The sequence below is a fragment of the Salvia hispanica genome, chromosome 4 (assembly GCF_029641045.1).
Source record: "Salvia hispanica isolate PSC_SH4W2 chromosome 4, Shi_PSC_v1, whole genome shotgun sequence".
In the NCBI taxonomy this organism is placed as follows: domain Eukaryota; kingdom Viridiplantae; phylum Streptophyta; class Magnoliopsida; order Lamiales; family Lamiaceae; genus Salvia; species Salvia hispanica.
In genome coordinates, this window is record NC_142695.1 from 3,810,006 (window position 1) to 3,825,181 (window position 15,176).

The window sequence follows — 15,176 nt, forward strand, 5'->3', positions numbered from 1 at the left end:
ATACATACAGTCACAATTATTATATAATAAATGACAATTTTTGAATAAACAAAACACAACTTTAACATTTTAAATTATGTTATTCGGGTCGGAAATGTGCTATTCGGGTCGGGTTGGAAAAATCCTGACGAAATGAAAGTTCGTGGTTTTAAAAACAAATCTCATAGTTCATGGGAAAAACCAAAATTCGGAAAAAAGTTTTGTTTTAAAAAGCCAAAAACCCTTCAATTAATTAGAACCTACTATGAAATTTAATCTTCTCATACGGGAAAATCGTGATGAATTATTATTATTATTATTTTATAAATGAAGGCAATTATAATATCAGTCCATTGGAATTTATTTTCTTATAATAGTCGATTTTCTTAGAGTGTGACTTGAACAATACTTATGAGTACTTATATACTACTATTTCGTATGAGTAATTCACTAATTCTTATGAGTACTTATAATAATGCTTAGCATATATTTTATGCTACTCTCAAATAAGTCATGCATATCTAAAACTACTGCGTTTGTATACTATGTAAATAAAAAACATGCATTTGTATATTGAACCATCATCTACATATCATTGGAATTTAATTAATACTACCTATTTTAACTATTTGCATGATTATAGGATATTAAAATTTTAAATTAGTCTCACTTATGGGATGGAGGGATATAACACTTAATCAAAAATTATTTGCATGATTATAATAAAGATTAGATTTGTTTCAATTATAAAAATAAAATCTTCATAAAATATCTTAAATTTCAAGGTTAATTAAAATGAAAATAATTTAAAATTCCTAATTAACGGCGACGAAATCGACGGCACCCAATAAAATGCTATGCTCTGCCGCCTCCACCGCGGCGCTCTGCTATTCGATCAGTTGCTGAAATGTCCTCGCAAACTCATGCTGCTCCGACGCTTTCAACGGTTACTATCTCCTACGATCAATTGAAGGTAATCTCGATATCCAATACTTGTGCTTGAGTTGGTAGTTATGTGGATTGCATATGTTCTGATACATCGTTCTCCACTACAGGATACAAGTGCTGATTTATCGGATAAAATAGAGCTCGGATTTGGCCCCAACGGCCTCGGAATTCTCTCCGTATCGAATGTATGGAGTAATTTTACCTGTTTCTTTTATTTACTGAATTTTTACATTCAATTTGCAGCTGACCACCACTTCAACATAAATTTGGTATACCGCGTTTAGTTTTTTCAATTGTGGAATCGGATAACAGTATAGCTAGTAAAATTTTCTGTTCGTTTGTTTTGTTGGAATTTGGCTGGGAAATATTGGTGTTGTCAATAATGTGGTGTTGTTGATTATTTACATTACAGTACTTATAGCGTTTGAGAGAATTGTACCTAGGATTTTTTAACCTAATTGTTGCAACATATGAACAGAATGCATAGAGTAGCACATAAATATTAACCTTGTGATTGCATTTGGTTCCATTTGTTGTAGGTGCCAGGTTATCAATTACTGCGTCGAAATCTTTTATGCCTTGCACCTAGGTATGAATTCAATGAGCTAGCTAGCTATTCTCATTATGTCTTCTGCGTTGTTTACGCCAACGTAATGGACCCTTGATTTTCTTCAGTCATCTGTAGATTAAAATTTTCCATGCTCTTTGCCTCTCAGTAACCTTGTAATGATTTCAAATCAGATTAGCTAGCCTACCGGAAGATGTAAAGCGGCAACTTGAAGATCCTATCAGTAGGTCTGTCTATTCTTCTATGTCTTCTGTTACTCACCTTGCGATCTCACTGGTGATGTCCTGATGCCTTTAGTTCAAGTTGCTCATGCTTTTCATGTTTTTTTGTAGGTACAATTTTGGATGGAGTCATGGAAAAGAAAAACTTGAGTCCGGAAAACCAGGTAATTTGGGTCCCTGGATAGGATAAGCAGAATTTATCAGCTTTCTGTCTTTCCTCGCATATAGTCATATATATCTGTTTCTACATAATCTAACTGTCTATGTTACTATTTCGTAACACTTTTTCATTCATGCGAGTATGATTCTGTTTAACAGATACGTTAAAGGGATCATTCTATGCCAATCCGATACTTGATGTCCCCACAAATGACCAATCACTTGTTAAAAGGTAATAACCATTGCAATTACTTTTGTCAGCAGTAACAGCGATATCATGGGTATTGGATAACAGATAGCTAAATAGACTGACACTGAAGAGTGAATGGTTGATTAAATTAACTACACAGTGTGTACCTGCTTGAATTTGAAAAATTATAGGTTGTGAAGTATCTATGCCTGTTTTAAAATGTTATCAAGTCTGTCATGTTTTAAAGCGGAAACTTGATGATTGTAACATTAGGTCCTTTCTCATTATCCTTCTGTATCTTCAGTACTCACATTCCGATCTGACTGCTGATGTCCTGCATGAATTTATTTCAGTTTGTTTTATGTTTTTCATGTTTGTTTGTGGGTATTCAAGTTTTAAAATGTTATCAACTCTGTCATGTTTTTCATGTCATGTTGTTTTTGGGTGTTCAAGTATCTGCTGGCTGTCAATTATGCATAATCGATAGTAACTCGAAATTATACAGGTTATATTAATTGCATGCCACCCATGTTGACATTTGCTAAATACGTATTGAGAAATTTCTGTACTTGGCTGATAATTGTGTTCTGATCTATTTCTCATAGAAGATAAATGCTTTTTAAAAGGTCCACTTGATTTTTATATTGGAAACTACTATACTTTCTGATGGTTCGGATGATTTTTTCTATTAGGTATCCTTCTTACTGTGGACAAAATATATGGCCTCATGATGTGTTGCCTGAACTTGAACTGGGTATGAGCTGGTTCTAGCTACTCTGAACCTGTCTAATAAATCGTTTACATATTATCGACCTTAATTTCCAGTCAGGGAATGTGTAACTTATCGGAGTTTTAAGTGTACTTTCTGTATCAACTTTTTTCTTGGAAAATTTCTCATAATGCGATAACCATTTATACAGGATGCAACTTAGAAACTTTTTTCAACATCTTTAGTTTGCTGTCGACCTAGTATGTGACTTTAATATTTGTTTCATGTATTTGTGTGTTTCCTTCTGAAAAACCTTGATTATTGTTTGGAGCTGAAGTTCCAACATTTCGTACTGATCACTGATTCTGATCCTATTTGATGTATATTTTTGTTCTAGTATGTAGTCAATACTTGTAATGTTTGTTTATAAATCAAATGGTTTATCGTTTTCATCAAATACAGTAGTTTATTAGGATAGTGATATGCGAAAGAAAGTTGGTAGTTTTTTTTCCTTTCTTTGTAAACTTTCATTGGTTGGAGTCTGGATACCTCACTTCTTTTCTTTTCGCCTTTACCACGTGTAGCCTTTAAAGCTCTTGGAATGTTGATACTGGATGTTGGGTTACTATTGGCACACCATTGTGATCAATATAGTAAGTTCTTTATCTTTGGATTTGTTTACTTGCTATGAGTTTTTTTCCATTGTCAATTTGATTTATTTGAGGTTGTCCTTTTATGATCATTATACATGTAAGTAAGTGATATCCAGCGTGCAGAATGATACATTTAACACTCATGCAATATATTCAATCTCAATTGGTTGCTTTTGAAACTTAAAAACATGGACCTTAGTCATTCTATAAAATTTTATCTCATACTCCTACAATCTATTGCTTGCTTATAATATAGGGTTCTCATCTTTGTTCTTGACAGAAAAATCCTGGCTGTTGCTTGGAAAATATTTTTCAAACCCTCTAGTCTAATTAGTGAAAAGGAGAAAATGTTGTGCAACCCTAGTTATGGAATGAAGATGCAACTAATTCTTTATGGGTGCCTATATTTTGAAATTGCTTGAAATTCGATACATGTTCAGTTTTTTAGCACTAACTGTTATTTATTGCTGTAAAACAATCCAACCATAACTTGAATGCACTAAAAGTGGTAAGAACATAAATACTTAATAATAACTTTTGCCACTGAAGGGCATTATTTTGCATTTTCTGTGATACATTACTTGAAATCTAATATATTGCTTCTTGATCTGGACTTTTCTAGCATCAAATGGGTTGAAAAAGCATGAAAATGGAAGTTTGCAGCAAATACTTCTTCGATCTCGATGCCACAAAGGCCGTCTCCTTTATTATTTTCCATCCCATGATTGGTACACTTCTTTTCTTATAACGTTATGTGGAGCATTCTCAGGGTCATTGTATTTTCTTCTATGATTATACTGGTTCTCCGTGTATATGAACAGTTCCCTCTACTGTGACATAATATCCCTCACCACACTGCAAAAATGGGACATAAGATTTTTTAGTATCTCAGTATCTTGTGAAAAAAATGCTACTCCTTAAAATGTACTCCTACAAAGATTTAACAAACTGATTAATTTCAAAAGTATTGACCTCCCACTCGCAAAGCACGTATGCTCTACTAGTTTATGTAATAGGCACACGTAGTAAAGATCACTATCATTTAAAAAATTATGGAAGAAATATTTCTTCTTAAAAAAATAAACTTTCGTGAATGGCTTTGTTACAGCACTTCTCTTGTAGATGGTGATAGTGGCTCTATGTCATCATGGTGTGGATGGCATACAGATCATGGTTCCCTTACAGGTATGTAATTTTAGATCTTGTATTACCATATCGGATCTAGTATAGATGAGGTAGCATTTGTATGATGGTGGTTCTTTGGCTAATTAGTTCCCTAGTGAAGATTTGGCTATTATGATAATATGGTGCTTAATATATGAAATACATGATTTTATTATTTTTTTAATGCATTATTGAAATCTGAATGGTGTGCTTGACTACTTGTACACTTCTACAAGTATAATGCTGGTATTCAAATCAGCTGTCTGTAAAAGCATAATTCGAACTACAGTACATTACAATTATTTATTCAGTTGCACAAAAGTTTGATGAAATTCTTGGATAAGATCTTGCATCTCTCTGTGGTTTTGTTGCGCATATTATTTATCTCCATTTGTTTTCTTCCCTTGTTTTGTCCCCTAATAAGACTAAAAGAGTGTATTAAGGGTCTTAAAAGTAGAAAACACATGTTCCCTTGAGAAATGTTCTATTGTTTCAGTCTTTACTTCTATTTTGACTAATGGATGGGGGCATCCCTTATACAGGTCTTACTCGTGCAATTTTCACGAGGGATACAGATACTGCAGAAATACCTTGTCCAGACAGCATTGCAGGCCTTTATGTAAAAACACGTTCAGGTCAAATAGTCAAAGTATACATCTTTCTGCTCATTGTCCTACTTAAAGGCTTGATTGTGTTTATGTGCTCAAAATATTACAAACCCAAAAACCAAAAGAGAGGATAAGGGAAAAAGACGAGGAGGGATGTAATGGTGATAGCAGTGGACACTTGTTGCATCCGAGAGCGTTGTTTCTTGGTGTCTGCAATAAGAGCCTCATAATTTTTCTCAGTTATACTACAACAAAAATAGATAGGAAATGCATGGTTTAATTGAATGTCCAGAAAAATCCAAGAAACTTTGACTAGATGTTATGTACAAATTCTTGACCCCTATCCCTTGGTACAAACTTTGTTGTGTTATTCTATGTCGACATGTAGTTACGATATCGTGAAACTGACCATCATATGAGTTTGTCTTAAGACTTGCTTTCGATTATGGTAATGAGTTGTCATCTTCTGTGCTTTTACCGGTATAGGTGGTGTATGGGGAAGATGAAATTGCCTATCAAATAGGTGAAACAACGGAGATACTGTCAGGAGGTCAACTATGCGCAACACCACATTGTGTTCGGGTATTCAGGCTATTTGAATCTCTCTTCTTTTAATGGAAGCACTGTTGATAATTACCACTTGACCATGTTTTGATATTTAGGCACCAAAAGGCGAGGTGGCATCTGGTGTTGAACGTTCTACATTTGCATTATTTATGCAACCTAACTGGTATGCTTACTCACAAAATCTCTCCATCTCAATATTTGGTTCTAAGTTACCTATAATAGAATCTGGTTATCAGTATGCTTCTAACTCTGTTCCATACAGAAGGGCTAACCTTTATGAAGATAAGCATCTTTAGCTTCGAAAACCCGCTTCTTTTGGAATTAGATCCCACCTCTAACTGGTCTTATATCTGTGCAAAGCCAATATTTTCATATCCAATTCCTTCTTCATTATAACATAAATCAGATTGATCTAGATCACTTGCCATCATGCATTGTAACATAAGGGTGAAACGAAGCGTCACATGAAATTCTGATTATCACAGAAATAGGCATCTAAAACTTTAACAAAGTTGTGTCTCATGCAATTCTGAGAGAGGCTTTTTATGTTCAGGGATGAAAAGCTTGTTTTTCCAGAGCCGGTGAACATTCATGAGGTGAGTCAATTGATTTTCTATACACATACCATGACAACATAATATGAGATGAATCTATATTTCAATCAGATAAATTAGTTTGTTTATATGTACATATTCAAATTTTTTTGTATGGTGTTGGTATTTTTTTACAGTTTATTATTCCAAAGGGATCCATTTCTTTTGGAGATTACACCGAAAATGTGCTGGACAAGTATTACGACCCCAACGCATAAAACTGTATGTTCTTTTTTCAATATTGTGAAATAGAAAAGTTGAGTTTTTATTTTCTATTGCATAATTGCAAACTGTTCATTCATCAATTTCTTGTAAATCAACAATCTAGCATTCTTTATAAATATTTACTATAAATAATTGTTGTGCAAATTGTATTATTCTCTTGCACATAGGTAAACTCTATCATTCAGAAACACAACTGAGTTATGGTGCCAGGGAGGATGCGAAGATTATATCAACATTCTAAAAACAATATACAACATCGTTTTGTCATTTTGATAAGTTTTAAACTTAAGTTCATTTTCATTGAGACACTACCTCACAATATAAAATTATTGATGTCAGTTTGTTTACACTTTTGACCACATAGTTGCTAATAACTTCAAGATGATATATTCTCTCTGACTCATAATGCATTCAATCATTTTTCATTAAATTACATTTACCAGGCTTATTTTTAATAAACTTGTTTTATTACAATTAACAATATCATAATTTTATTTCTACTATTTTTTTTGTTTATTAATATTTTTCTTAGTAAGTTATCAATTAATGACTTTACTAAACAAATTCAAATGTAATTTTTGCTAATATGGATTACGTTTAAATAATAATAATTGTTATTGTTGTTATTATGTCATCAATTATAGCTTACAAAGAAATCTTAATGTAAGTTTTAATATTATGCATCACTCTGGTTTATACCAATAATAACTACTATAATAGTTGTAATAATTATTATTGCTATTATTTTAAAGCCAATTTTAGTACAATTTTTATATTCTAGATAATACTTTATATTCTAGTACCTTAAGTGTTAGCATTATTTTCTTAATTAGTAATTCAATTAAAAATCTAAATTTAATTGTTAAGTATTTAGACAATTAAATATAATTAGCCAAACGGACCCCTTAAATTAAACTTGTCAACAAACAAACGAACCCTTACATTAAACTTGTCAACAAACACAAGAAAATTAAACATTCCAATCATCCATATACAAAAACTACCACAAGTGTATAACACAAATCTCCAAACACAATACTTTCACTTCCAAACCAAAACATATGCTTTCACCTAACAAACCAAACACATATAACCATCACCTCAAAAGAAAAAAGAAAAAGAAACATAACTTAACACCCTAAAATTCTATCAATAACTTGAACAAATTGGAGATGCGCAGTGAGATGAGGAAAATGGCCCTCGGTGTCGATGATGTCCACCTCGCACCCTCCCTCCGCCTTGATGGCGCTCCGCATGTATTCGACGACGCTGAATGGCACAACGACGTCGTTTTTGGTCTGGATGATGTTGCAAGGCACCACCACTTTGTCAAGAACACTCCTGTGGTCGGAAAGGAACACTGTTTTGGCTAAAGAGAGAGCTGTTTGTGGGCCCATTTTCTTCAATGAAACTGCGAATTTTTCGATGGAAAGAGGGTCGGAGGCATCCACCACCACCGAAGCAAAGGCCGGAGCCCACTGCTCGTATTTCGAATCGATGCTTGCTAGCATCTCTTCGATGTCTGATAAATTGAAACCTCCTTTGTAGCCTTCGTCTTCGATGTTTAGATACCTGTATTTGTCATGTTAGTATTATATTTGTTCATCTATTAAATTAATCTTCTCCACAAAATATGAAAATTATTTTCTCAACATGATACTTAAGAATTAGATGAAAAGGTGGGATTTTCTGAGGCTTAAAATTGCTATTTCAATTAGGTAGTTTTCTTTTCACTCGAACCACTAAATATATTTTTATTATTTCTAGTGAAAACTAAACATTTTGTGGCTTGGATCTTTACACATCAGGTTCACACTTTACAAATGACATAAACTGCCAAAAACATAATATATAGAATTATTTTGAAAATGCAAGTTGAACTGATCTTATTAGAACTATAAAGTGTATGCTTAACAAATTTTCATTTATCACTAATGAGTGGTGTAAATGGTTTTTGGTCACCCACACAATTAAATTAGTATAATTAAATACTAGTACTAACTAACATATTAAATATAGTTAGTGGACAAATTAAAATACTCCTTCCTTCCGTTCCTGAAAGTTTGTCCCGTTTTTCTATTTCAGTCCGTCCCACAAGATTTGTCTCATTTCACTTTCTACCATTTTTTGTAATGGACCCCATATTTCACTAACTCATTCCTACTCACGTTTTATTATAAAACTAATCTATAAAAATAGTACTAACTTTTTCAACTCACTTTTCATTATATTTCTTAAAACTCGTGTCAGGTCAACGTGGGACAATATTTGGGGGTAACTTATAGTGTATCATCTGCCTCACCTCAATGAATTAAGACACACATGACGCAGTAATTTTTCACCATGAGACTACTGATTTTATAAAGTCACATGGAATCGCACATGACCACATTTGATTTTTTTGCTAATTTGGGGCTTGTTAGAATTACGATAATTCAACGTTAAAAGAAGAAGTTAATATATGGTTGCAATTTGCAGTTGGTATTCTCTTTCACACAAACAGACAAAAATGACTTTTTTCAAATGACATAATCAATCTTTCTCCACAGTCCCATATTTTCTCTATCTTTTCAATTATCCACAATTAAAACACAAAAATTAAACAATTAATTCATGATTGATCAAAACTGCAAAAGTAGATTAAAAAAAAAAAAAAAAACCTGGGAGAAGCTCCAACAAGGATGAGCCTGGAGAAGAGGTCGGGGCGTTTCAAGGAAGCAAGACAGCCAACCATGGCCGACATCGAGTGCCCTACAAACACGCATGACGTCACTTTCATCTCCTCCATCACGCTGATTAGGTCCTCCACGAAATCATCGTAGCTCGAGTAGCTGCAATTTTCATAATTTTAATTTGTTGCTACCTTTTTTCCACATCTATATATATATACATAAGCTTGATTAATTGAAAAGGTATATTTTTAAATTTATATATGTATGTATGTACTTGTTAGGGTTGTAGAGGGATGGATCTTTGGCGGCGCCGGAGAAGCACCAGTCGAAGAGGAGGACGCGGCGGCGGGCGGAGAGGAGGGGCACGACCTTGTCCCAGGCCGACTGCTCCCCGCCGTAGCCGTGTGCGAGGACTAGGGTTTCCTTGCCCGAGCCGACGAGCTTGGCGTTCATCGTTGCCGCCAGATTCTCTCTCATCACCATCCTTTTTGTTTCTGTTTCTAGAGAGAGAGAGAGAGAGAGGAGAGGAAGGTAATTTGGTGGGTGGATAAATTAGTGAGGTGTTTGTTGTTATACTTGTTAGGTTATATAGAGAAGTGGGCAAGGCCTAACTTAGATATACCCTCCTCCCGTTCCCAAAAATTTATCACAATTTGATCCCGACACGTATAAAATATAAGTGAAAATAAGTTAGTAGAATGTAGCGTCCATTATTAGATAGAGTAAAGGCCAAAACTAGTCCTGAACATATGCACATTTTACAATTTTGGTCCTATACTTTATCTTTTGAACTTTTGCATCTTCAACATTTAAACTCGGATCACAATTGGTCATAAACTAACAATTTCTTCATATTTTAAACGGTTTTACCCCGATTTTGATAGTTTTAACAGTCCCATTCGGGTTAAAACCGTTTAAAAATCGGTCAATTAAAACCGTTTAAAAATTAATGGAATTATTAGTGTAGGACCAATTGTGATCCGAGTTAAAATGTTCAGGATGCAAAAATTCAAAAGATAAAGTATAAGACTAAAATCATAAAATTGACATATGTTCAGTACCAGTTGTGGCCTTTACTCTATTAGATATGACAAAAAATGAAAGATGCCAAATTTTTGGGATGAACGAAAATGAAAATATGTGACAAATATTTAGGAGCGGAAGGAGTACTTTATTTCATGGATTGTATTAGCTAGTACTATCATTTTTGTTAATCTAGTTTCATTTGGTTTTATATTTTGCAACGAAAAATGGATATATATTTGATGTGATGAGAAAATGATCAAAATATGTGTTACTCTACTTACTAGCTAGTCAATTTATCCACACGGACCACGCATGATTTTCATTTGGAGACTTAAAACACTTTTTTTAGTACTACTCCATATGACTGAGAAAAACATGGAATTATCGGTAAAATGTGTGGTTGGTAAAAAAATGTACATGTACATAGAGGTGATAAATCGCGGTAAAAATCCTAGCTAGGCGACAAGCTTCAAAGTAAAAAAATTATGTGCCTGTGTATAGTTGTATAAATTTCGAAATAACTACTTCTTACGTCGTAATTTGAGATTTATATTGGTCCTTGAGCGTGAATTTTAGATGGTCTTGATTGGATCACATGGGGGTTCAGGGGCGGACGCCGAAATTTATTTTAGAAGAAACTATATTTTAAAAATTCGAATTCAAAATTTTGAATTAATAATTATCATATGTTTTGTTGTAATAGTATGAATTTTGCACAATGGTTCACGCAATAATTGAATTTTGCCAAAATGACTTTCATACTCTTTGTATCAATACAAGTTATGGTATTGTAAGTAGTTATCTAAAGTCACTGCATCAATCTCGCATGTCCAAATTTGGTTGTAATTATGATACAAGAGGTGGTCACACCAACCGTGGAATGTTTTCTATAATAACTAATTAAATTAATTTTTTAATGGTAAAATTAATGTAGTAAATGAATATTTGTAAAGAGGTCTTTAAACCCTGAAAACATTTTCAATTATGTAAAATTTCCTAAAAAAGTGAGACCTAAGCCTATAAAACCTAATCTTAATAAATTCCAAAAAATAAAGCATAATATCATTACATAAATTTATTGTCACGCAGCTTGCATGAAAGGGACTTCTCATATCTAACCATGACTTATTAGTTATTATAGTACTCCTAATTAGTAATTATAGAGACCAATGTGCAATTTCATCGTTCTTGTCAAATATGTTGATTTTCCAATTTCTTCTACATAACTAATACTAGATGAGTCCATATTTTATTGACTCTTCACATACTGTATATGACAACACCATCACATGATTTTGTACCTCTTTATATGTTTCAATTGTATAATCTCGTGTGACGTTGATCTTTGAACATAATAATATGTATAATGACACTAATATCCTTCCTAGAAGAAATATAGATACTCCTATAGTCCTATGGAGTAACTTTGAAAGTTACATAAGGAATAATAAATAAAAAAATCTACTTGTCTAGAACGAATGCTCCAAAATTTTGCTTTTTGTATTAAAGAAAGATTCGAATACAATGTTTTTATATCCATGTTTAATTGAATTATTCCCTCCACTAATTGAATCGGACAAATGCTACTCAAATAAAGAAAGGTATATAATTGAACCTATACTCCTCTGTTTTACACATGAAAGATATGTTGTACCATTGAATTCGAGATTTTTCCCTTATATTCAGGAAACATGTATTGTTTGTATAATGTCCAACGAACAAAAACAAAAATATTTTAGTGGTTAAAAAATAATACTCCTAATAAATTATTTTAATGTTTATATTGTCAAGACTAAACTAATAGACTTTGCAGAATTTTAATGGTATATATATCTTTAGTGTTATCCATCACATGCAAAATTATGATAAAAATGGATGTATGAATGTGATATTAAATCCAAATTAATGCTAGAGGTAATTATTCAAATAAATAATACATTAAATTATTCCCTATTTTGTTTTAATGTGTGTGGAAAATTTTATTTAATTAGAATCGCCTCATTTTTCAACCATTAGGAGTTAGGTAAATAAACAATATTTTAGTGTGTATATTTAGCGAAAAATGAATATTTTCTAACGAAGTTAATGTTTTATAGGTAAACTTTTGAAATCAATTGTAATTTCTATTCTAATACTTAATGTAGCCTAATTGCAGATTAGGGAATAGGGACTTATGTTTGAAGAGAGAGATGTTTAGTGAAAATTCCGTTTTGAAATTCCCTCAGTAGAGATCTGGGGGAGAGATTGACTTTTGCTAAAAACTTCACTTTCCTCCTTTAAATCAAAGAGAGAAAAATGTATAAAGAGATTGACTTACAAAAAGTAGATCATATAATACAAAATGGTTTATAAATTTGAATGATAAATCGCAATAAAACCAATTAAAGTTTCAAAATTTGATGATTTATCATTTAAATTTTTTAAAGTGCAGGACACACCATAATTTGACTACATTTGTGATTTATGGACAATATTTTTTATCTGTATTGCAATCGCCAAAACTCATAAATAAATAGCAATTGCAATAATCTATCTGATTTACCGAAAATTAAATCGATGTTTTATTTAAGTGAAGAATTAGTATTGAAAGCAAAATTATATTATACAACAAAACTTTATACTCCATATATATGAAAATCGTATACTCCATTAATTAGATGAGTGAAGCATCCAAATCAGTCGATTTAAATTGTCGATATGTTTGGTTGGAATCATTTATTGTGGTTGACCTTTTAAATAATATATCCACCACAAGATAAGTAGGCTGTACAATTCTATTTTGGTCTCTTCTTGATTTTTTTTCATTTTAATTTCATGAATATTCACACACTTAAATCAATGATCCAAAAAAAATTCATTTATGCAACATTGTTCTAGCCTTTATTTCACTTGAAAAGTGAAGTGTTCCTACCTTATTTAATTTCTAAAGTCAATCATGGCAGCTCAATCATCATACGTTTTATATTATCTTTTACTCATTTCACATGAAAATAAAAAAAATAACATACTAATGTATTGCATTGATCATGCACTGTGTAAACACGATTCAAAATACAAATAAAATTTATATGGAATCTAGCACGAATTCACATTGTAGATTTGCTTATCCTTTTATTTTTATAATTGGATGAATTTCCTTTTTATTTCTTTTTAGGTAATTTTCTCTTAAATTATCATTTGAGAAAAAAATGGTTGATAACTCATAAAGAATTTGGTAATCAATATAATTGTACCTCAAGATGATTAGAATAGATAATTGACCAAATATCAAGGATTTATAAGGACTTTAACGTCAAACTAATTAATCTTGTACTAATATATACTATGATTAATTACTCAAATAAAGAAATACCAATATCGATTATCAGATATTGAAAAGGTCAACCCCAATTAAATTAACCAATCTAAATATAATTATTGAATATCAATATGTCAAGATCACAAACATACTTTACTTCTAAAAATTAAAACAAACTTTAAGCGTGAAAAAAATACTAATTAACTTTTATTGAGTTGGACTTTTTGTATACTTGGGAATGTCTTTTGTGAATCAATAGAAAAATATGCCTATTAATTTCGTGACGAAGTGGGAGTTGGGGTGAACTAAATAATTACAAAAGTGGGTGAATAGAAATCACATCCACACATCGCAGATATTATTTATTCTAGGATAATATTTTATTTGGACTATATTATTATTTGTAATATGGTATGTTAGTATAGATTCTTTGTATTGTTAAAGTCTAGAGACCAAAAAGGTGCTCTTTGTCGTCTATCTTAATTGCTATGCGAAATTATTGCGTTTATGGTCCCTACCATGTTTTGATATTCACGATTTTTCATTTTAAAATTGAAAGGCAAATCAAGCAAATCTATTTATTTATTCATTTATTTATTCTCTATATCATTAAAATTCTACGCGACATTACTGACTTTTATAGATATGTATTTTGGACTTTGGAGTGCAATTGTTTTTCTAGTGTCAATCATTAAATTATACAACTACTATAACAAAACTATATTTTACTGCATTGGATTGCTGTGATAATCAATTTGTGGAGTAAATTTTATTGGCAATATTAATTGGTGAAAGATAAATTGGGTCATATGGAGAGTGATGATTGGAAGTGTAGAGGTTATGTTTATATATAGTATTTTATATGATAATTTTAAATTACATATGAGACGATGTGTATAAAAAATCTTTTATAAAACTATGAATGAGACATTTTTGATGGTTCAGTTTCGGTAGATGAACTTAGATCTCATCGACCAAGAATTAGATTTTATCACCCAAACGTTCGATTTAACTAATTTGGCTAGAAAAAATCACAATTATGGAGTACTTTTTTTAGGAAAATATAAATGTACTCATATATATTAAAATGAAATTGAATATTCTAACATTAATTCGTGACCACTGGTCGGCGAGGTAAGATCGTACATCAATTAAATACTAGAAATGAATTTATATTTGCAATGCTGTGGCAATAAATGTAGCTACATTTATGTGACTGATGAAACAGTTTGGAAGTTGGAACAACTTTGCACAATAAATTGAGGTCACAATATTATATCACATGATAAATATTATCCATTTGGTAAAGTTACTTTTTGGATTGTACCCTACCTCCTTTAAATACTCTCCGTTCATGCAGAATAGTCTTATTTATAAATGATACGACTTGCACGAATTTTAATATGAAAGTAATATTTTATGAGAGAAGAAAAAAATTATGTAAAATAAGATATAGAAGGAAAAAAAAAAGTGAATAAATATGAGAGATGAGAAAAAAATGGGTAAAGTATTATGAGAGAAAATTTTCATTTTTTTATATGAAACTATTTTATGAATATCCTAAAATGGAAAAATGAGATTATTTTTTTATGGACG

General features: G+C 31.6%; 2 protein-coding genes across 3 annotated transcripts; one reads left to right on the forward strand and one right to left on the reverse strand.

The window, feature by feature from the left end:
- The first annotated feature begins 792 nt into the window (after positions 1 to 792).
- LOC125193168 (scopoletin 8-hydroxylase-like) lies at positions 793 to 6,922 on the forward strand. 2 transcript variants are annotated; one of them, XM_048090920.2, is made up of 16 exons: positions 793 to 952; positions 1,035 to 1,112; positions 1,467 to 1,516; positions 1,669 to 1,722; positions 1,828 to 1,880; positions 2,035 to 2,107; positions 2,758 to 2,819; positions 3,359 to 3,427; positions 4,050 to 4,155; positions 4,536 to 4,612; positions 5,134 to 5,240; positions 5,686 to 5,781; positions 5,862 to 5,929; positions 6,320 to 6,362; positions 6,497 to 6,581; positions 6,752 to 6,922. In XM_048090920.2, the coding sequence occupies exons 1-15, from the start codon at positions 887 to 889 to the stop codon at positions 6,575 to 6,577; spliced, it is 1,083 nt and encodes a 360-aa protein (XP_047946877.1). In that variant the 5' UTR covers positions 793 to 886; the 3' UTR covers positions 6,578 to 6,581; positions 6,752 to 6,922. The 2 variants fall into 2 exon arrangements, with proteins under 2 accessions (XP_047946877.1, XP_047946876.1); XM_048090919.2 differs by lacking the exon at positions 6,752 to 6,922 and having other exon boundaries at positions 6,497 to 6,728.
- Positions 6,923 to 7,494: 572 nt separating this feature from the next.
- LOC125192657 (alpha/beta-Hydrolases superfamily protein) lies at positions 7,495 to 9,815 on the reverse strand. The gene is made up of 3 exons (XM_048090278.2): positions 9,531 to 9,815; positions 9,245 to 9,415; positions 7,495 to 8,156 (listed from the first exon to the last, which is right to left on the reverse strand). The coding sequence occupies exons 1-3, from the start codon at positions 9,737 to 9,739 to the stop codon at positions 7,715 to 7,717; spliced, it is 822 nt and encodes a 273-aa protein (XP_047946235.1). The 5' UTR covers positions 9,740 to 9,815; the 3' UTR covers positions 7,495 to 7,714.
- Positions 9,816 to 15,176: the final 5,361 nt, after the last annotated feature.